Genomic DNA, 23,680 nt, shown 5'->3' with positions numbered 1-23,680 from the left:
CTAATGACTTTCAAGGTCACTTGCTCCTCTGGGATTTTCTTAAATTATCCCATGCTCTGAGTTTCTTCCTTAAAGAGTGAGATTCATCGATGGTCATCTGATAGTGGAGCAGAGCTTGGAGTCACATTTATTCCTTCCATGGCCGAACAGTTTCATCAAAATTATATTGCTAGAACCTGATTACATCTGGGGATTTATACCATTTACAACCAACAAACGAATTTAAACGCAAATAAAAGCCCCTGTTGAGCTGTTTGTCAGGGCACCAGGATGGAAAGCATGATAAGAAAATATTTTGCGGGGGAACACGTACTGATATATGGACCCCAGAGTGGGAGACGTGAATGTGAACATTAGGATAAATGAATTCCACCACAAAGTAAAAGAATATTTGGCGTGTTCACTTTGTTAACTCAATGTTGTTTATTCTTCTCAACCACCCTAGGCAAGGTCAGCATCTTAAAGAATTCCATCTTCATTTTTCATGTAATGTCAGGAACAAGGAAGACTTGTTTAAAAGAATAAACTACCAGGGAAAGAAATGGAAGTTTTCATTACTGGAATCCAGTAATATTATCTTTATGTTGAATAAGCCTAGGATTTCAAAACACTGTGTGTGTGTGTGTGTGTGTGTGTGTGTGTGTGTGTGTGTGTGTGTTTGTTTGTTTGGGTTTTTTTTGCCCTTCCCTCCTGAGGTTTAGGATTCATCTGATTGAGAAGGCTTCCGAAGATATATGTCTCAATTTCCCTGATTTTGGTGAACAAGAGACTTCTTTGCAGAAGGGATCTATTAGACAATAAGGTAGGATGGATGCCTCATGACATGCGAAGTTAAAATTTCAAAATGACCCTTTCCCAGCACTCACATAATTGACTTAGAAGGAGAGAAAAGATTCCTCACCATGTTTGGCCTGAGGGCCATTACAGAGTCTCGCCATCCCAACATTTTTCACTCAAATGTCCTCAGGAAGGTCATTATTCTAATTCTTCCACGTCTGTGGCTCTGCAGGTTGCCTTGTCTATTATTCATTAAGCTGGTTTCCATCTGACCCCGGCTCAGCCATGAAATCCTTACCTTTTCCAGCTGCTTTTTGTGTCTTGAGAATTACTTTATTAATAACTTTGGCATAAAGGGTAAAGAGGAGCGCCTGAAGGTGACTGAGTAATTTGAGATGAGTATCAAGAAAGAATCAAGTCCAGGTCATCCAGACCAAGAATCTAAATATATTTGTAAAAATAAACAAATGAAATTGCAGTTGATATTCTGGGTAACCATCAGAATCAACTGTGGACCTTCCAAAAAGCTACTTGATGGGCCCCACCCTCAGAGATTTGAAAATAGGAGGCATGAGAACTAGTTATATGCTAAAGATAATAAAGCAAAGAGAATGAATTATAATAGTCATTTCTTAATGGAAAGTTCTTCAAATGGGGCCCTTGGTTTTTCTTTTAAAATGCACTTTAAATAATAGAATCAACAACCATGTACACATTACAATTTAAAAATAAAACACCGTAAAGCCGAAACCCTCAGGTATAATTCACACCCCACATTGCACTGCTTCCCCTCACTATCTCCACCCAGAGCCAGTAAGAATGTTATCTGTGTCCTTCCTTCTAAGCCATATATAGATCTACATGTTTATAAATTATATGGTAGCCTATAAGCAACCTGTTCTTTTATTTTATTATTTCTTGCTGTTAATAACTACTAATCACAAGTGTGTAACATTTAGATCTGTTTCAGCTAAAAGGCCCAATTTCAATCAAGGCACACATCATTGTATGGGCTTTCATTCCCCATTCTGTATTTAAGGATGTGGTGTAGTCTAAAACAAATGGTTCCAGAGCACTTTAAGAGGCCAAGGCGGGAGGATCACTTGATGTCAGGAGTTTGAGACCAGCCTGGCCAACATGATAAAACCTCATCTCTACTAAAAATACAAAAAATAGCTAGGCATGATGGCTCGAGCCTGTAGTCCTAGTTACTCAGGAGGGTGAGGTGGGAGGATTATTTGAACCCAGGAGGGAGAGGTTGTAATAAGCCGAGATCACGCCACTGCACTTCAGCCTGGGTGACAAAGCAAGACTCCGTCTCAAAAAAATAAAAATGAAACAAATGGCTCATCTACTGAGGTTGAATTGGCCACTAATATTTAATCAAAAGTACTGAATCTTTGTCACATGATTAATTGGGCTGCGTTTATTTTACCTTTTTTTTTTTTTTAACAGAATTGACAGTTTGGCCAGCCAATTATTTAGATATCACATGTTTAAAATTTTGAAATTAGAATGAGCTGATTACATGGAGTTAGAGATTTTTACATTTGATTTCCTAGGCTTGAAACACCCATAGCAAAATGGTGAGGCAGAGTAGTGGCTCCTTCAACGATTAGTTATTGAGCGCTAGTATCCTATAGCAAAATGACAGCAGTGAGTAACCGGCCTTACTACATCAACAAAGGTAAGAAGCTGCCTAAATAATAACGCCATACATTTAGGTGGTATTTTAGGGTCTACGAAACACTTGCCTTTCACAGGAGGTTTGACTTCACAGTGATTAAGTAGAAATTACAGGCTCTGAGCCTCAGGTGTAAAAGACAGTTTACTGAATCCTATAAAACATTGAATGTCCCTACTATACATGCCACGTGTTGGCATTACAAATATCAAAATAAATTAAACAGCCAAATATCCACTTGGCTATATGTCAGGGCCTCTAATTACTGAGGGGATTTGTTTGGTAGTAATAATGAAAAATTAAACACTAAAAGCATATAATTCTGCTATAAATTGACATACAGCAATAAAGCAGCATTTAGGTCAAGCTTCACCTGTGTAATAAAGTTAAACAGGGATAGTCCTCTGGATATTTTTAGACGGAAACCAACATTATTCCAAGCAGAACAAAATAATACAGATTAGTATGTGGTAAGGGTGACAAAATAGTTACAAAACCTGTGCCTGAGCTGCTTCTACTGTGATTACAGGATACAAAGTAATTTTTAGGAGCAGCCTGGTCATATGATATAATGAAGAGTTGGAATTTTGGATAGGCTTGGGTTTGAATCCCAATTCCACTATCTGTCAACTGTGCTTTTCCAGTATGTGATTTTACTTCTTTAAACCTCAGTTTCCCTAAGTGTAAAATATTAATGCCTACTTTTGCAGGTTGTTGTGAGGACTGAAGTAAGAACTATAAAACTAATGGTGAACATGTATTGAGACTTTGCTATGAGCCAGGCACTATTTTACAGGGATTTACATGCATTAATCCATTTGGTCCTCACAACACTCCCAAGAGACAGGATACTCTTAAGACCTGCATTTTCTAAGTTTATGAATGAATGTGGGGGCTCAGAAAGGTTAACTCGCCCAGGGGTCATGCACCTGGTAGGTGACAGCTCTGGGTTTGAAACCAGGTAGTGTGGCCCCAGAGGCCTCCCTCTTCATCAGTATGCTTTAACTTCCCTGCATGTTCTTCTCACCCTCATCCCTGCTTCAGGATCTCTCTCATCTCATTCACCTTAGCCGCCTTTGAGTTCGAATGAACAGGGAAAAAGTAATTAAGAACGTGAAAATACTAGGGGACTTGGTTAATTTTTCTTTCAGTGCTTTGATCCAAATGGCATCATGCAAATCAAAGTTAACAAACTAGAAATGGAAAAATTCAATGATTTGATATCTACTTAGGAAAGGGCCTGAGGGTTCAGCAGGAGAGAGACAGTTTCCCAAAGGAGACAGGCAGGCCCCCGGCCCCTTCTGCTTGGAGAGCTGGGGACCGGGGGTTTTGCCTCAAATCACCAGGAGCGGGAGAGGGAGGGGAAGTCAGAGACATTTACATGCCAGAGGGAAAGGGCTTGGAATCTCAGCACTTCTCAAAGGCATCCACTCCCACATGTACACCCAAACCCATCCCCTGAGCACTGCAGTTGTCTTTGGTTTACCAACCCAGTCAAACTGGATTCATTCTGAGGGCAGAGATGCAAATTGTAAGGCAATTCTACAAAATAAAAGCTACGGCATCCTGAAGATACCAATTTTGCATGCAGTAAATACATGCATTAGGTATTAACAAAGTCAAGGCACCTTTCACCATGGCTGTAATGAAAGGATAAAAGTCCTATGGCAAATCACATCTCTCTTGAAGTGTCTTTCCAAATGAAAATAATAAGTCACAGTAAAAGAAAATCATTTTCATCCTCAAGATACAGGTTTCTCTCTGTCTGTACACACCAAATCTTTCCTAGAAAATGGTTTGGGTTGAGGGCAGCAGCCCCTACAACTGCTTCTTATCACTCCTTCAGGAAAGCAGCTTCAGAAAACTGAAGTGTGCATCAGAATCACTTGTGGTGTCTGTTAGGAGGAGTCCTAGGCCCCACATCAGAACTACTGAGTCAGCAAAGCGTGGGGCAGGCAGGCTTCTGTCCTGTGACTGCCTTCTTTAAGTAACTGTGAAGTACTCTATCAATTTATAACCCCGACTAACTCATGATCATCTATGCATACACCAGAGGCTAAAAATGTTCAGACAGAGAGGACCAGTATTATTTTCCCCAATTAAGAAGGCAGATTTCTGAATTTTCAAGGTGTCATTTTTGTAAGTTCAAATAAGATATTCAAATGGCACAAGTCATATAGTCAGAGTAAAGTTTTCTCAAGAATTTAACCAAAAGGCAGTCATTCATAGCGAGAGAATTCAGTGTATAATAATTAAGCAAATTTGGCAGGACCACAAACCATCTCAATGCTAGTTACAACCCCTTAAGGCCTAGCCACAACCTATTTTATAGATGAGAAGCTGAAGTTAATATTAAGGTTAAAAAACATGTACAAGGTCCAAGGGCCATGATGTGGCAGGGCTGGGATTTGAACTGGGGTGGACTGGTCAGATTCTACATCCATGTCCAAATCCTAGCCAATCTCTGCTACATATACCATGTGCTGAACATGAATATGTCAGTTTTTCTCCACCATCACTCAATATAATAGATAGGGTTTCTGCATTCCAAAAAAAAAAGGAAATGTATGTTCAGAGAGGCTAAAAGGCTGATCCAAAGGTGCACAGTTAGGAAGTTAATAGGGCTAATATTCCTAACGGAACCTCTGATGCCAAAGTATGTTAACTACTAGACTTAATTAAGAGATAAAATGTCCTCATTTTCATGACTCTAAAAGATTACCAAATTTTCAGGTGGAAAATTTGTTCTAGAACCACAGAAACTTCTCAGTGAACAGAAGAGCTTCCTTTTTATCTCATTTAATTTTTGAATTATACTTCTATAAATAATTATCTTCTTCTTCTAGAGCAATCTAAAAAGTAATTTCTAATATCTTAAAAGTTATTAACAGCTACTTCCCACTGCACTAATACTATAAAATTAAATTCCTAAGTAGAAGATTCAAGTACCATAAACATAGAAGAGTGTAAGCAAGCGTAATCTATAAATAGTTCTTACGAGATTCCAGATTACCTGCCTGGATTAAATCTCTCTTTAATGTGCCTAAAACGGCCTCCCACCCAAAGACATACATACCAATTGTTCTAAAAGATAGCTCACATTAAACTTATTAAGCAGCATCGCTTCTAAAGGAATGAATATTGCCTTAATGGTTTGATTAGATGGAATTACATTTTGGAACATGATTTGAGAACTCGATTCATGGAAATTTTAGTCTTCGTTAGTAACACCTGGAATATAGGAGACTTTTGATAGAGATTCCAGGAATATCGCTGACTGCGTGCTGGAATACACATACATATCATCTTCTACTTCGTGTTAACTCAAGTTAGAAACTTATGAGATTCGTTCCAACAAGCAACAAGCAAAGTTCCATTATCATCATCATTCTCTTCCCTACACAAAAGAGCCATAGAAAACATAGGGGAGTAAAAGCTGTATCATTTCCTTACCCACTGCCCAGTTCACGGCTCAGACCCCTGTAACACAACACAGATTAACAAGAGGAAAGCCTAACAAATACATTTAAGTTTTCCGTACCACGGGAGCCTTCAGAAATAAAGACCTAAAGACAACTGTGTATTTTTATGGACAGTCATGCAGAAGTATGATTGGACGATGAAAGAGTATGACTTGATGGTAATAAATTGGGGAAAACTTGGCAAGGCCTATGTGTTCAGATTCTTCCTGGCATGTGAGTAGAGGGCAGAACTCCTCTGGAATGAAGGCCTTATGACCTACTTGCCGGGGTGATAGGTCAGAGAATTCTTTTATGGCACACTTGAGGGTAGACAAATGAAAGAAGGTCAGAGAGTGATATTCCTGCTTCTGTAGTTTTTTCAGTTTCCTTCACGTTAAAATAGTCATTATGCAGAGTTAGCATATTTTGGGGGTAGCGTGTCCTGAGACCTATTATAAACAATGACAAAATCCAGGTCCTCACAAAGCTTACCTTCTCAAAGAACTAGAGAAAAGACAGAGGTACAGGTGCAGGGCCAAACAAATAAAAGACAACGAAGAACGCCTTGAGAGAAATCAAATCATGCACCAGGACGGAGAGTAGGGGCTTTAGGAGAGCTACTTCAGATGAAGGGTCAGGGAGGCTGTTTGGATCTGTATGGTTGAAGATGAAAGAAAAAGATTATTTCTCCAGCCTGCAGAACATCAAACTGCTGCAATAATCACCTTGTGGATGGCAGGGTTCTACTACTTTTAAACCCAAAAAGGAGAGTTCATAATCAATTGTGAAATAAGAGGTCACTGTTTTACTTCGATATTTCCCTTTCCTGACTCCAAGTGCCTCACTGAGTAAGCGAGGCCACGCTTGTTCTTTGCAAAGCAGAATTTAAAGCCTCTGAAACAAAAAACCCTACAGTGGCATCATGTTCAAGAGGCTAACTCAGTGGTGCACCTTCATTAACAATAACAACAGGTGCTCCAGGGGAAAAGACCATTACCGGGCTTATTGCCATTACCACTCAGCATGAGACAAAAATGGTTTAGAACCCAGGGATCAGGCAGAATATCAAGAATGAGACACACAGGCAAAGATGAAGAGAACAGTCACTGTGCTTTCCACTGTGTGTGTGTGTCAGATGCTGCCTTAAAATGTGCAACTGTGTGAATTTCAAAATATGAAATGCTCAGAGTCTTGAATTGTAGTTTTCACAACTGGACAGCTGAATATCAAAGATGCTGCTTTGTCCCCTAGAGGGGCTGGCCTACTGCAAGACTGGCTTCCACGGGTCATAATTATGTGGCCATTGCCACTCAATATTTTATCATCACAAAATACTGAGGCTGGCAAATATCTATCACGGGATGTGCTTGTTAATAATGAAGATTCCCAAGCCCCAGTCACAGTATTCTAAATAAGTAGATTTAGAATAAGAACTGAGAATCAACTTTTTGTTGTTGTTAACTGATATCAAAGTTAATTTTCACGGAGGTGATACAAAGATCACATTTTGAAAAGCAGATTCAACAACTTTAGATATGGATACTTTGTCTAAAAGGACAGCTTTGGACGCTTCATTGTTCTCTGGGATTGTGTGTGTGTGTGTGTGTGTGTGTGTGTGTGTGTGTGTCTGTGTGGTGGTTTTCTTTTAACCACCATATTCTACAAATGAGTCAAGATATCCCCATTAATTCATATCAGGGGACTTCTGTGATCAGGTTGGAAACAACTGAAAGATGTACAAAACAATAATCTGTTGATTTAAAAAACAGAATTGTTTTAAAAAATTCAACATAACCACATTCAACAATTCAGATGTAAGTACTGTATGTTAAGAATTAGTCCGTCATCATCACCATCAAAGGTAACAAAAACATTACACATTTTGGCCAGATAATTGGGACATCAAAAAGTAATTACTATTGGAGTTACACAATCTATAGCCATAGTTATCAGCCCAGCTAGGCTCACTGCTTATTTGTTCTGTGTGTGTGTGTTTATTATTTTTAGTCACGAGATAATTCAAATATCATAAAATTCACCATTTTAAACCATACAATTCAGTGGCTTTATTATATTCACAATGTTGCACAACCATCACCACTAAGTCCACAACATTTTCATTTCCCTAAAAGAAACCTGTACCCATTAGGAATCATTCCCCGTTCCTTCCTGGTCCCAGTCCCTGGCAGCCACTCATCTACTTTTTATCCCTATTCAGAGCCTGTTGTATAGCAAATATTTTCTATCCCGCTTTAGAATGGCAAAATGAAATTTTGAGATCATATAACCTATCTATTCGTATAAGTTTTAGCTATGCTTACTATGTACCTATTGTCATTCTGTGCATCCCACTTCACACAGTTTGTGCATTCCCCCATGTCACTAGCTATGCCTCTACAGTATCACTTTCAATGGCTGAAGGAATTCCATCAAATAGATATTGCATAGTGCATCCAACTAATCCAGTATAGTTAGAACTTACATTTGAATACTGAGTTTTAAAAAATCTGGGAACCAAGTTTGAACATTTGTGTTTTGCATTTCAAGAATTGATTTCAAAAAGAAGCCACAGTTATTAAATCCTTTCTTTGCATCTGTATATTTAGAGCCTCACATGGAGATGAGACAGTGGGATAGAGGAAAGCTGAAAGCCTATGTGTCTATCACCACACCCTGTGTGTAGAGCAATTAGGAGGCTAGCCCTTTTTTATGATAAGGAATTTGGTGGCCCATATGGTGGCAGTCCCTACATAAACTTCCACTGCTTAGAGGTATTTCCCAGAGATTCTATTTTAAAAGCCCCAGAATAGCTGTGTTAAAGTCAAAAGTAAAGTAAGATCAAGAGGGAACTTACATTTATTTGGCATTGTTTGTGCAGGCATCACCTTATCCACTCACAACTGGTCTTCGAACCATTAAACTTTATTTCAACAAAGTGTAACATTAACACCCCAGCCTGACTTGCTTCTGACTTCTAACACCAAAAATAGAGCCTTTTCTATGACTTAGGTGCAGAATCTACCCATATACAAATTAGCATTTGTATGAAAAGAGCTGAAACCCAGCTTCTGAATCAACCAGGATTTTATTATTTTATTTTTACTACAGAAGCAGAGACTATCCTAATAAATCCTCCTTTCTTCTCCTAGCACAATTAAAGACCCATCTTTGAGCTCCACTGACTCCATTAGGTTTGAACTTTGGTATTAAGTACACAGGGAGGAAAAGAGTAGGTGTGGGGTGACGAGAAGGAGAACAGAGAGAAGCACAGAGACAGGAAGGAAGGGAGGCAGCTTGATGCTACTGCTGCGGTTATTCCTTCACTCAAAAACAATGAAGCAAAAGCAGACCATGTCAAGAAGCAAAGGTGTGTCAAAGACACCCCAGGCTTAACATGGGGCTGCAAAAACCCACAGGAAGCTCACATGCTATTTCCTAGACACTGTCTCACATGAACCACTTTGACTTCTGTTTCCGGACTCCTTGATTTAGTTTCTGTTTTAGCGTTTGCACAATAATAATTTTACTACTAAAAGTAAATGTCTTGTAAACTAATGGGAAACATTGTTTGGCAGAGTTTATAATGCCAGGATTTATGGCTCTAACACTGAGGGGCTCTCTGACCTCGAAGATAACATAATGAAACAGCAATGTGCTGCAAATGACTCGTTGTGATTTTTTATTAGTTCTCATAATCGCCTCTTATTAATTTGTATGCACATAATAAGCACTCACCTTCACAGTCTGTCCAGCTTCGGGGCCATCCTAGAAGTAGGAAAAAACCAACAGAGGTGAGAATAGATAGATGGTATCTCCTGCTTATTCAGAAATATCACCCATTAATAATTTAGATGCAATTTCATTGTGTGTTAATTTATAGTATTCTCATGGGGACCGTTGGCTTCAAATGTGTGGGACTAGACAGCTCTCCATTTCTGCCTGAGAGTAAGTGTGAAGTTACGTATAAAAATGATATAAATTATCCAGCAAGCCAACCCCTTGCTACTTTTCATGCTCTTTGCTCTTGGCTGTGGTTTTAATTGCATTAAAGGAAGGTTGAAAATGTTTGGGGAGGTGAAGTATCACACCTTCTGGTTATCTTTAGAGGTGGGTTAATTAATGTCTGATTACTTTAAGCTTCTACTCAGGAAATCTGCTATAAACATAAGCCATTAAGCAAGAATATGGGATATTTCATATAGGAAGAGTCCTCTCTGGCTATTCTGACCTTGTGGGAGACAAATGGTAGCGTTCATTGTAGCTGGACACTTTTCCCAAACTGGTTCCCTTTCTCTGTTTCTGAAGCTTAGTTGTACATGAGCAAACTCACCAAGTCACCAGCCATAATATAAAGCAAAAGAAGATACTCAGCTGGTTGATATGGCCAAACAAGCAATGGCTCCACAATCAGAAATTCCAAAATAGAATTTCGCCTCTGCAACTTTAGCCAGGTTTGTCTACCTCTATGAGCCTGACTAAGGGGGTGAGAACTCCCACCCTAAGGATTAAACACAACTGTGTATATCAGGGATTTTCAAACTTAGAGTCACAACCCATTAGCGGGTCATGAAGTCAACTTAACGGGTTGCAATCAGCATTACAAACAATGTAAATGAGGTTTTTTTTTTTTTTTGAGAAAGGGTCCAGGCCAGAGTGTGGTAGCATGATGGTGGCTCACTGCAGCCTTGACCTCTTGGACTCAAGTGATTCTCCGGCCTCGGCCGCCTGAGTAACTGGGACTACAGGCATGCATCATCATGCCTGGCTAATTTTTGTATTTTTTTTAGGGACAGGGTTTTGCCATGTTGCCCAGGCTGATCTCAAACTCCTGAGCTCAAGAGAGCTGCCGGTCTTAGCCTCCCAAAGGGCTGGGATTACAGGTGTGAGCCACCACACCCAGCCAGAAATCAGATCTTAATAGAATAAAAACTATTAGACTGCACAGAATGAGTAAACATTGTTTTGTGAAACTCTGGTTTCCCTTATCAATATAGGCATATGCATATATTTCACATATGTGTGTCAGGGGAGACAGGCATGATTATGAAATAAATATATATCTTACTGTAGGTTACAGTAAAAAATAGTTTGACCACATTGCATATACGAAAGTACTCTGGGTGCTAACACAAGTCAGCTCTTACATTTATGGAATTAACTTTCTAGTGAAACAGGTTTCATAACCAGCAATGGCCGTTTCCTATAAATGTGATTTTTATTCTTGTATCTCACTAAACATTAACAGAGGTTTTCATCCACTACCTTCATTTAGTCTGTCCAGAAACACAGTTTGCAACATAAGCTTGATAAACCCACTCTGAGCTGAACTACCTGCCTGATGGGGACTCAAATTGTTTGACATACAACACACACACACAAAGCATTTGGGGGAAGTTTAGCTACTCTTAACACAGACATGGCAGCAAAAAAAGAAAGAAAAAAAATCTGTTTGAGAAGAAGATGAGCACTTTTAGTCAGAGCCTTTATATCCTGAAAACACTGGCTTTCTTTATCTCGTCTCTTTGAAGCTCTGTGGTAGAGAGCTGAGGAGGGGAGGAAGAATGGCAAACATTCAGTTTAACTAACAGGCTGAATACCGAGTCCTCACATTTTGAAAGCGTGTCCTTCCAAAGGGCAATTACAGAGTCATCCAATTTCAGAGCCATGAAGGACTTTATACATTGATACCCCAGCCCTTTCCATAGAGGACCTGAAGGAGCTCATGGTATATTACTACAGATTTACTCAATTCCCTACTGATGACTCACCATGGACATCCTTCTCCCAACCTGACAACTGTTGGCTCAACCTCTGCCTAAACATCTTCAGTGACTGGGGATCTGATTTCTTTACTGGTCAGTGGGCCACACCCAACCAGTTAATCTAGCTTCTAACTAATCTGTGATCAATCTCTGCAGCTTGAATTAAAGACAGACAAAAGGTAAGGCCCAACCTAAGCTGTATATCACTGCCACCCTGGAATTAGAGCAGGGCTTAGTCCATGCAGTGCTCAAAAATTAGTTACCGTGGAATGAAAATGATGTCTCCAGTCCCAGTTCCAGTAAGCAATTTGGAATGTCTGAATGTCCATTAAATCACTTATCCATTACTCCCGCCTGCTTGGTAAACAAGCCTCAGGTATCACCTTGGATGCTATCCCACGGTCCATCTTGGGGCCGATGGACAGTAGGGCTGCCCTGCTTGTAGGGGGCAGTAGAAACGTAGATTTGTAGACTTTTCTACAAAGAAATGTCTTTTTTTGGCTGCTACATAAAATACAAACAATCACATCTGCCTTCCTGGTAAGATGTCAGGAGGAGCAAGCCCAATGCCGGGATTTGAAAAGGAAGAGAAATCATTTCTGAGTAATCTGTACCACTCACCTGCATGGAAAAAGTGACAGAGGTCCCGTGGAAATGTTTTTCCACCACTGTCCCGACTCTCTGGGTCGCCTGAAACAAATCGGCCACTTCATCAGTACGCAGGTCACGGAAGCGCTCCACTGGCCGCAGCGGGCACACGAGGACATCTGTAGCAAGGTCTGTTAAGGCCCATGCTGCCGGCTTTGGGTAGTGTTCTTACCAAGCAGTTTATACCCACAGGACCAGGGCCTGAACTCTCAAAGACTAAGGAATGAAGAAACAGATATTTACCATCCACTGAACCCCAGAGAGTTGAAAGAGAGCTTCCATACATGGATAATTACACTTTGAAGGAGAAGCTGTGGTATGCAGAAGAATTTCTTGCAAAAGAAAGGGACATTTGTGTACAGACAGACTCAAGTGTACGGTGAGATAATTATGCAGGGAGGCAAGATCTATTCTAGATCATTATCTCTTGACTCTCTATTCTAAAGCTGCGTCCACTTTAGCAGCCAAAGGCACTAGGTTGAAAAAGCAACTGGAATATCCACTTGGTTTCTCTAGGTAGAACATGGGGATAAATTTTTAATTTAAATTATCTCTTTAGAGAAATAAGAAAATTACACAATGAACATATAAAAGTAGATGTTTATTTTATTTTTAAAAGAGTATAGACGTTCTGAAAATGTATAGTGAACTTTATCCATAACTAAGAGAGGTGCCATGTGGCTAAGCAATTTATGACAAGAGTTCCTCAGATGAATTTTTTTTTTAGAATCCAAAAGAAGACATTTGAAGGTAAATCATGAAAGAAAGAGGTTGTCTGGTTATTCAAATAAAGCATTCTTAATGCATTCTACAAGTTAGATGAGGCAACGTATTTACATTATTGCTCTCAGCAACATATAAGATCTAGAGAAAAAAGGATACAAATTTGATTACTTCTTGATAGGAAATTAATATTCACTGTTACACCATCAATAACATTTCAGTCACTATACACGTATGTATGCACACATGTGTATATATACACACTATATATATAAATATTTGTTTAGTTTTTAGATACCAACAAGAGAAACAAACTCTTGTATGTTTTTCTGTTTCTTTTTTCTTGTTGTTTTAAGACAGCATGCTCCTGCCTGGAGCTAAGCAGCTAAAGGGCATAATAAACCCATAATTCTGCAATTGCAAGTCTCACTAGAATATCAACCCCATTCCACTATTGGTAGAACTCAGAGCCCAAGGGGAAACACACTGAGCTCAGCTGGTCAGGCCTGATTTCCATAAAAGAGAGGGGAAAAGAAGGAAGAAACTGATTAATTTTGCTCATAATCAGGAAATTCATGTCAACGGTAAACTAGGAAAAGAAGCATTTTTAAAATCAGAGTTCATTTTTCAAGAGAGGAGAAGGGAGGCCTTCACCCACAGGGCATCTGATACTCAGAAAGATAATTATCCATCTTTGGCAGGCCTGCTTTATTATCATGGGTCAATGAACCATTTAGAAATGAAGAATTTCCTTTCATTTCCTTTGAGCAGATTGCCAGCCTCCACTCCAACAGAGCTGCATTTTCTCTGTTAAAAGGGACCCTTCCCCATATTCCTCCTCCCTGCTTTGAATTACACCCTCACTTAGGCCCGACTTCACCAAACCACAGCAAGGGTGACAACCATGCAAGCTTCCAACGAAGTCTGTAAGTGCTATATTAGGCTATGTTCACACACAGCAACTCGGTGGGGAAGGAAGACATTTCACTTAAACAATGGCTTACTGTGAAAACTGGTGGAATAAATCAGACAACCTATGTAGCTAAAGTAAATTTAGTAATATCAATGACATCCAAAAGTGTTTGTTTTTCCAACACCATAAAAAAATCTTATTATTTGTCAATTTTGCTTGTTTGCATGTTGCTCCTAGAAAAACAACTCAGGGAAAGCAAATTAATTAGAAGAACAGCAGATAGTTTTTGTAATTCTAATGCCACTTTTTATATGCCGATTGTTTTAAAAGAATATCACAGATGCAATATAATTTAATTTGGAGCCTCTTAGGCCTTGTTAATGGATAAATTCCATGTTATACGTAGGCTATAAGGTCACATTTACTTCTGGACCCTGTTTGCTTGGGATTATCTCCTCTGTCAAGATTTCTTAGCTAACATGTAGGATAACCTTCAAAGAGTTAAACTTACTATATTGAATTGAATAAATGTTTTATCCAGTACATATCATGTGTGAAAACTTGTGGAACTGGTTACCACTTCTCCCTATAATCTAGAGTAGAGAGTTTTTTTAGTAATAATATTTTTTAAAGGAAGGGAAGGTCAATAGTTTTAATTTAGGCTGTATAGTTGACAAGGAGATTTCTCACAGTAGACGAAAACCAAAGGTGACTTTTTAGAGCAGATGAGATTTAAACTGGACTTTAAAAATCGGGGAGTGATTTAACCAGTGGATTGGGCTGGCAACCTACTCACTCATCCATCCCAACACTGCAGGCTCCTCTCAGTCCAGGGTCTATGCTGGAACTTAGGATGCTAAGATGACCAGGACAGAGTAGCTGACCTTGAAGAGTTCGCATTCTAATGTCCCCAACTGTCGTGCAGTGTAAACAGATCATTACAACACAGAGAGATGAATGCTATTGGTAGAAATCAGCATAGAAAGCTGTGGGAGCACAGGGGAGGTCAGACCTAACTCTGCCTCAGGGTGTTAGATAAACTTTTCCATCTCATTTTACATTTCACCTTTTAAAGTAGAACTGTTTCTCCACACCTAGACCAACATCTGTCCTTAAAACTGGTCCAGCAACTTAAGGTTAGCTTCAAAGAAAGTTGTTGAGCGTTCCTCCTTTGGCCCAAATCACCATTTCACTTTCGTATGTACTCTTACTTACTCAATCTTTCCAACAAACCCATAAACTATTAATACTACTATAATTCCCATGTTGAAGATGAATTCTAAGCAATAATTTCTTATAGAAAATTAGAAACTTGCCACACCATCACACTCAAAATGAGATTAAAACTAGAATTCAACCCGTCTGTCTGATTCTAAAGTTCATGTTATTAACGACAGTGCTGTGATGTCATCCTTGAGAGAGCTTTCATGACTCCATTTTTGCCTCTTACTAAAACTGTGCCCTGCATTCCTTAGTCACTCTGTTCATAGAAGGGAACCACTGTTTTCATTAAATAGAAGGCTATGATGCAAACATGCTGAAGGCTTAAGAAACACCTAACCTTGGAAAAAGAAAGCAGACGAGACCTACAATCCCACACTGAAAGGAGGCCTCAGCACTGGGCAGTGAGTATGCCTTCATCCTAACAGAGAATTGTAAGATCAAAAATGAGAGTACCAGCTTGCCTGAGCTGGAGGAAATAAAGAGGGATACGAAGCTGGCATTTTGGCCCTTCTCATCCTGACTTTGGGTTGCTTCAAGGTAACTTGGGCTCCATCACGGGCCAGACTCCTGAGAAAGTTTAGATACTGCAGCCTCTATCACTGGGTCAGGTTGTCAGACACACCGAATCCATTGCTTGTTGGACAGTCTAATCACTGAGAATTATGGACCTTCTCACAACACGATTCATATCAAAAGCGACTACCAGAAACTTGGCAATCCTTTCTTTTTGTTTTCCCTCTTCCTCTCTTCCTCTTCATGCTCACCCATGAAGTCAGGCCCAGAACTGACTATCTCTATCTTTTTGAACATAAACACTTTAGGGGTTTTTGCTGCATTAAAGTGGTGTGACCACATGCCAAGCCCTATGCTGAGCTCTTGCTGACACACTGCCAACTCAGAATACACACAATGAAAGAAAGAAATATTTGCACTAGTCAGGTGCCTAGAGCCGGTGTGGTTTGCTATTTGCAAATATGACCACAAGAATCCCTCCCATCCTACATGCTGTTTTGCTCTTTCCATCAAGAGTTGCAGGCTATTTCCCCTCCCCTTGAGTCCTTGTCTTACTTTGTGTTTGTGTTGTTATAAAAGAACACCTGAAGCTGGGTAGTTTATAAAGAAAAGAGGTTTATCTGGCTCACAGTTCTGAAGGCTGTCCAAGAAGCACGATGCTGGCTTCTGAATTTGGTGGAGGCCTCAAGATGCTTCCATTCATGGCAGAAGTGGGAGGGAAAACAGTTTGCAGAGATCATATGGTGAGAAAGGAGGCAAGAGAGACGGGAGGGAGGTGCCAGACCCTTTTCAACAACCAGCTCTTCTGGGAACTAATAGAGCAGTAGAGAGCTCACTGGTTACCACAAAGATGACATCAAGTGATTCATGAAAGATCTGCCCCCAGATACTTCCCATCAGGCCCTACCGACAACATCAGGGATCACATTTCAACATGAGGTTTGGAGGGTCAAATATCCAATCTATAGCAGTGTTGCTATGTGACTTTCCAAGGTTAGGCCTTAAGTGACCTTGAAATCTCTGATTATTGCTCTCTTGGAAGCCTGAGACCAACATGCTATAAAAAACCCCAGCTAGCCTGTTAAGTGGCAACATGAAGAACTAAGGCACCTCAGCTGATAGTCAGTAATAACTGTCAGAGATCTAGACTCAGGAGAGCCACTGACTTCCAGTTTCTGTATCACTTATCTACTGCTGCGTAATAAACTACCCCAAATCATAGAGCCTTAAAACAACATTGATCGGCCGGGTGCAGTAGCTCACGCCTGTAATCCCAGCACTTTGGGAGGCCAAAGCGGGCGGATCACCTGAGGTCAAGAGTTCAAGACCAGCCTGGCCAACATGGTGAAACCCCATCTCTACTAAAAATACAAAAAACAAAAATAGCTGGGCATGGTGGCGGGCATCTGTAATCCCAGCTACTCAGGAGGCAGAGACAGGAGAATCCCTTGAACCCGGGAGGTGGAGGTTGCAGTGAGCCAAGGTCATGCCATTGCACTCCAGCCTGGGCGACAAGAGCAAAACTCTGTCTCAAAACAACAACAACAACAACAAACCAACATTGATAGGTTTTACTACCATAAGTCTGTGGATGGTTTTTGCTGAGGGTCTCACCTGGACTCACTCATGCAACTGCTTTCAGATGGAAGGTAGGCTGGAGTCTGGGCTCAGCTGGGTCCACTAGACCCTTCACTCTACATGCTCTTCCATCCCAATAGATGCAGAATCTCTGAAGCTGCTTAAGGCTTACATTGTCCCATATTCTATCGGTCAAAGAAAATCACAAGCCAACCCAGATTCAAGGTGGAGATATTCTGTCTTCTAACAGGAGGAGTGGAAAGATGACAGTCAAAAGGGGTACGGACACTGGGAAGTTCCAGGGATGTTTAAAAATTAACAGGGGCCCAAGATATCTTGGCTGTCCTAGTGAGTAAATACAGGATGGCATTTTAGAGTTGAGATGCTCCTTTTTTTTTTGAGATGGAGTTTCGCTCTTGTTGCCCAGGCTGGAGTGCAATGGCACAATCTTGGCTCAGTGCAACCTCTGCTTCCTGGGTTCAAGCGATTCTCCTGCCTCAGCCTCCCGAGTAGCTGGGATTACAGGCATGCACCACCACGCCCAGCTAATTTTGTATTTTTAGTAGAGACGGGGTTTCTCCACCCTTAGGTGATCTGCCTGCCTTCACCTCCCAAAGTGCTGGGGTTACAGGCATGAGCCACCGTGCCCAGCCCAGATGGATCTTAAACATCAACTACTCCAATACCTTCACTGTCAGATTTTAAAAACAGGGCTAGAAAGGTTACTTGACTTGTTCAAAGTCACACAGTTAGGAGCACAATTGGGATTGGAACTCAATTGGTGAGCTTCCCCAACCAAAGCTCTTTCTGTTACACTGAGATGGCAAAACATTGCACATCTGCCACTATTTTCCAATGGTAAACTTATGGCAGACATCAATAATCGACCACAGAATTCTCTCCTTTAACCAGTGTCCCAAATACTTGCCAATATAACCTCTGAGCAGTCAACATCAGTGAGAATGGGCACGCGACATGAGATGCATGTGCCATTTCTGTGGCCTCCCATACGGCCTCATGAACCGCAAAACCAACTGCAAAGGACTGGTGGAGTCAGAAAAGAGGGGGATGCTGCAGAAGTGAGAATCTTCCCAACTACATAAAATTTCCATTATGTTGCCATATTTTTATTCAAAATAAATTTGATAAGTTCAAAATTTGCTCATCAAGAATAATAATTGATTAAAAATATTTTAGGAGGATTTCCATGACAAATATGAAATATTTAAATATGGAGCACTGACAGATAAATGGAAATGTACTGATTCAGATGATGAATTAAAGATGACAGCAGAATATTATGATCAGAGTTGCTCAGACTCGCCCCCATTTAGTTTTCTATATCTGATCTATTCTAGGGATTCAGAATATAGAAGTCACCAAAATAAAGCAAATCATCAAAATATCACTGATTTTGATGAGGCTGATTAGCCTGTGTATATATTAATATGAAGTAAGGCAGTATCAAATAATACAACATAGAATTAATCATTCTTCTGAACTAATAAAAAAGAAGAGTCTGTATTCATCTCAACTGCAGATCTGTATGTAGTTTAGTAATAAGCAAGGAACATTCCAGCTTGCAATTCAGACCTCTGCAGACCCTGTATAATTCATTATTTGCTCAAACAAACACTCCTAGGTGTTGTAAATGTTTAAAATACTTCTTAATGTCACTTCACAAAACAAAAGCAGGATGGACTGTCAACTACTTTTCAAGAAAATATTCAATTTATTTGATTTAAATAGCACAGTTACAGAGCTTTTGAATCAAAGCAAGCAGCATCTCAAAAAGTAATCTACTATTCACAATGTAAGCACTTTGACGGATTTTCATATCAGAAAGGCAGAAATATCACCCTTAAACATTAATAAATACAATTCTGAAGAAGCATCTTGCTAGTTTGGGTCACACCTTTTTTCAATGGGTATTAACATACTCATTTCAGTAACTCAATAAAGGGTTCATGGGATATTCATCAACCATAACCATAAATGACATAGATGTAATTTTAAGCAAATGTGATTTCCAGAATATGATAAATTCCAGACCAGTGTGATTAAGATAATGATAATACTCTGCTCAGAGCTGCTTCTCAAGTCAGGCATCTCACAAATATCCACTATCTCATGTTTTGCCCTGGGATATGCTTTGGGTCAGAGATATGATGAGACCTTGGTCATCTGGAGGAAGAGAACCCAGGTATCCTTGTCTAGGCAGCATGCCCTGAGCTGTCCTCAAAACTCCGGTACTGATCTGGATGCTCAAAAGTAAGAATCATTTTCATAGAGAGAAGCAAACAGTTGCCTTTCAAAGAAAGTAAATCGAAAGGGGAGCCCGCAGCCCGATAACATTCTGGTACAGATTCTTCGGTTGAATTTCACATATTTTTCTGTGAACTTTTCAATGCAAAGTAATCCTACACTGATGGAGGTAAGAGCATCATATCTGGAAAAAAATATGCTCATATAAACTAAGTATGTGGGAAAGAAGTAAATGATATCATCAAAGGAAAGAAACAATATATAACATTTGTTTGCTGCCTAGTATGGTCTAGTGATAATCAATAACCCTTTGAGTTAGATAATATCACCTCCCAATGTCCAGATTCAGAAGTTGAGGCCAAAAAAGTTTAACTGCATGACCAAGGTCATGTAGCTATTAAGTGAAAATCCCAGCCAGGGACATGTGCTACAACACTATTATAAAGTCCATGCTGTTTCAATGCCTCTCGAGGTTATAAAAGCCTCCATGTATAATACCTACTGCAGTGTTTACTAGAGTGGGATAGCAGAGCGCTGCTTCCACGGGATGCTGTTAGACATTATACAGAAAAAAAATTGTGTGGTCAAAGATGATTGAGAAACACTGGATGAAATGAAGTAAAATAGCTCTCTTTACTGCAGTGTTCATCAGCATATTTACTCTACTAATATGCATTCTGGCTTCTCAAAAATAAGAAATAGTAGGCAGCACTGCTCAAATTTGCTTATCTACAAAATAATAATGATTATTAATTATTATTAATACTGTAGAACACTACATAGGACACATGTTTCAGAGGATGTTCTTTGGAAACCTTGAGCATCATTTCCCAAAACACAGAGAGGCCTGAATAATTTTTCTGTTTTTCTAACAAAAAGTTGAGTACACGTCCTATTAATCACATGGGCAAAGAAAGAGAGCATTCTGTGAAATGAAATATGCTGAGGAGTTGAGCATTAAAATACATCAAATGGGATATGGCAGTCATTAGTGCTGTTTGCCAAACAGTGCAGGTTACTGCCATGTCTGGGCTTATGGTAGGCCTTCTGGACCCTTGCAGTTGGGTGAAGCTCAAGGAATACAGGTCAAAGAGTTGTGAGCAAAAATGATATATGTCACCTCTGGGCTAAAGCCCTTAACTGTTAGTATGTGACCGACAGCTTCATTTCCTTCATCAAGACAGGCAGCAGTGCTTTGCAATGGTCGCTGCTCTGGCAGTGAGACCCCGAATTATAGGTCAGCGGGGGCCTCTGAGCATCGTGGTCACAGTGACTAGGGCAAGTTTGTTCTTAAATAGGTTTTACCTCTTTTGCTAACCCCAACCAACTTGTGGTAGCTATTTACAGCAGCATGTTGAAGGGGATTCTGAAGCTCTGATAAGGAGCAGGAGGAAATAACTGAGGAATTTATTAGTTTTGGCTGCCATGAGGGAGGAAAAACATATTAGCATGTATACCAAGTACCTGCCATTCTTCAATTAGACAGCAATAAAAATGTTTTTTCAAGAATTCTCTCTCCCCCTTTCTTAATGATATAGAAGTCATTTCTGGGACTTGCAATGTCTCTCAGTAACCATTATAAAAATCTCTTATTATTGTTATTGTCCTAGAGATATACAGAAGTGTCTAGAATTTAGGTAATTCTGGTTAGGAGAGTACTGAAAAGGAAAATTAACTGTCACTCGAAAGAGTCTGTCCATAATGTGTAAACATGAGAATGGGAACACACCAATATGAAAATGAGCAGGTTGTAAAAATGCTCTTAGGAGTTAAGAGTTGAAGGAGTTTGGCAATGGAAGAAATAAAGTGCACTCAGCAGCTAAAAAATATTTAAAGATAACTCCAATGAGAGATTATTTTAAACTTCAGATACACTTTGCTATGAGAATAATTTCAAAAACTCTGTAAAAAGCTTTTTAGTGAAGTAGAGATTAGAAAGTAATACCAAAAATCTGCAATTCATTGCAGATCTAGAAAACCACATGCAACATAAATAATTTAATAGCACCCTCACCATATACACAGTTTCATTTCACCAGTATGTGAATGAGGGGAGTGCCCTGAGCACATACCTCCATAGGGTGGCTAGAGTGAAATCTGGGGCCCAAACTCCCACATAGATAGGATTCTTCCAGTGCAAGCTCTATCAGGTTTTGAAAGCATGGATTCCAAATTTAGGTTTGCTTATGCCACTCAAGAGACACTAAAAATTCCAGTTGCCCTCAGATCTTCCATATAGCTGGCCAAGCCAATGGATCAACCAGACAGCACAGTTCAGATGCCATCCGAAGGCAAAAAGTAGCCAAACTATGAAAGGAAAGAAATAGGAAATGAGAGAAAGGGAGAGAGATTAAAGGTAGGGGTGGTATTTAGCAGATGAAGCCTCCTTAGAAGAGAGGAAATACTCCTTTATAGATAGGCTCCACTAGGACTCCTGGTGCTACACACAGAGCTTAACATAGAATTGGCCTTTAATAAATATTTGGTGAAAGAATAAATGTCACGTAGGCTTATTCATTGTTCAATCTGGGAAACAATTCTTTCTAATGAATACTTTCTTCAAAATGTTCCCCAAACTGTGGGTTCTTAAGAGACCAGTGAACCAGTCCAGACTCAACTTACTTAAATGTAAACCATTAAGAAAAATATACTTAACAGTAAAAAAAAAAAAAAAGAATTATGAATTCCTAATGCAAATGTAACATACCCAGCTAAAGGGATAGAAAAATAAATACAAACTGGCCTTTCCTTCACACATCAAAAGTAGTGCATGTCTTTTAAATGGAAAACTTGAGAACTATTAACTCAGTGAAGCTTGGAAAAGTTCAAAGATAACAGTGTTCTATGCTTTTTAATAACAATGAGGAACCCTCTGCTATGACAGATACTAATGTTAATAGAAACATCCTTTATTTCAAATAAATGAAAGAGAGTCATATGTAACACTAATTTGGCATTCTCACAGAATATGAATCAACGTTTTTCTCTCTCAAAATCAGTCCTCCATGAGCTAGCAACCTAAAATAAATGATGTGAGGATTTCATAGTGAGAGGTATTCATCATGTGTTCAGTGAATGAACTTCTGAATGAATTAGTGAAAGATCACAAAGTTGAATATTAGAGAAAAGGATAAAGCCAAAACACTTTCAAGAACTCTGTGTTTTTTTGTATATTCATTCAGTAAATATTTGTGAATTAAGAGCCGACTACCTGGCAAGTATTACATAAGACACTGAGGATACAGCACAACCAGGCGGTCATCCTGTCCCTTCCAAAGATGTGAAATCTACAGGGTGACTAGACAAAGGCAAGTGACATAGCAACTACTGTGAAAATACAAGGGGTGAGATGAGAAAGAAAAGGTGCAAGAATGCAAGGGCAAGACCGTAACAAGCCAAACCAGCCAAGCTGGCTGTGAACTAGGCCCAGTTCACTCTGTCTAACTGGATCTTCAGGAAAGAGTGCAGGCCCTTGATAGCCTTGGTCAGCAGTCTGGATTTATTCACCACGCATGGGGAAGCGACCGAAGCATTTTGGGCAGTGGAAAGTGGAGATGTATGACAGATTCTGGGTTCTCTTTGCAAAGCTGAAGGCCACTGGGAATATCTTTACTGCAGACTAGGTAAAAGATTCAAAGCAGGCCTGGCCTGTGGTGGTGGCAGTGGAGATGCGGAGAATTTGAGATGGATGTATGAGGTAGGAGCAACGAGACTTACTAATGGGGGCAAAAAGGAAGAGGAGGATCAAAGAGGATTCCAACGTTCTGGCTTGGGTAGTAGGTGAAGAGTGATGTAATTTGAGATACGGTGGGTGGGACAGTATCATGTAGCTCACCACTTGGATACTTTTCTTTCTTTAATTTATAGAATTCTCCAGAAATAACTAGAGCAGAGTTTCCTAACCTGGGTCTACAGATAGGGCTCCAGGGCTTCTATGAATCTCCTGGAATTGTTTGCAAAATGGTGCATGTGTGCACACACACAGATTTGTTTTCCTCTGGTATAAAATTCTTAAATAGTCTCCTGACCCCAACTAAGAATCCTAGATTTAAATCAGAAGAATTCTTTGAAGATTAGTCCCCAAGAGAATGATTAGAAACAGTCTCAGGCTTTTGCTCACTTTGGCTTAGAA

At 39.7% G+C, this 23,680-nt stretch overlaps 1 protein-coding gene across 7 annotated transcripts in view; it reads right to left on the bottom strand.

The window, feature by feature from the left end:
* FHIT (fragile histidine triad diadenosine triphosphatase) overlaps positions 1-23,680 on the bottom strand; it is a 1,530,527-nt gene that overhangs the window by 252,417 nt on the left and 1,254,430 nt on the right. For all 7 annotated transcript variants that reach the window (XM_030801707.1, XM_030801706.1, XM_030801712.1 and 4 more), the window contains 2 exons: positions 12,306-12,451; positions 9,658-9,687 (listed from right to left, as the gene is read on the bottom strand). In XM_030801707.1, the coding sequence (XP_030657567.1) occupies positions 9,658-9,687; positions 12,306-12,451 (176 nt within the window). The remainder of the gene's footprint in view (positions 1-9,657; positions 9,688-12,305; positions 12,452-23,680) is intronic.

This window comes from Nomascus leucogenys, chromosome 21 (genome assembly GCF_006542625.1).
Source record: "Nomascus leucogenys isolate Asia chromosome 21, Asia_NLE_v1, whole genome shotgun sequence".
Taxonomy (NCBI): Eukaryota; Metazoa; Chordata; class Mammalia; order Primates; family Hylobatidae; genus Nomascus; species Nomascus leucogenys.
This window is presented reverse-complemented; position numbering and strand designations above follow the sequence as displayed.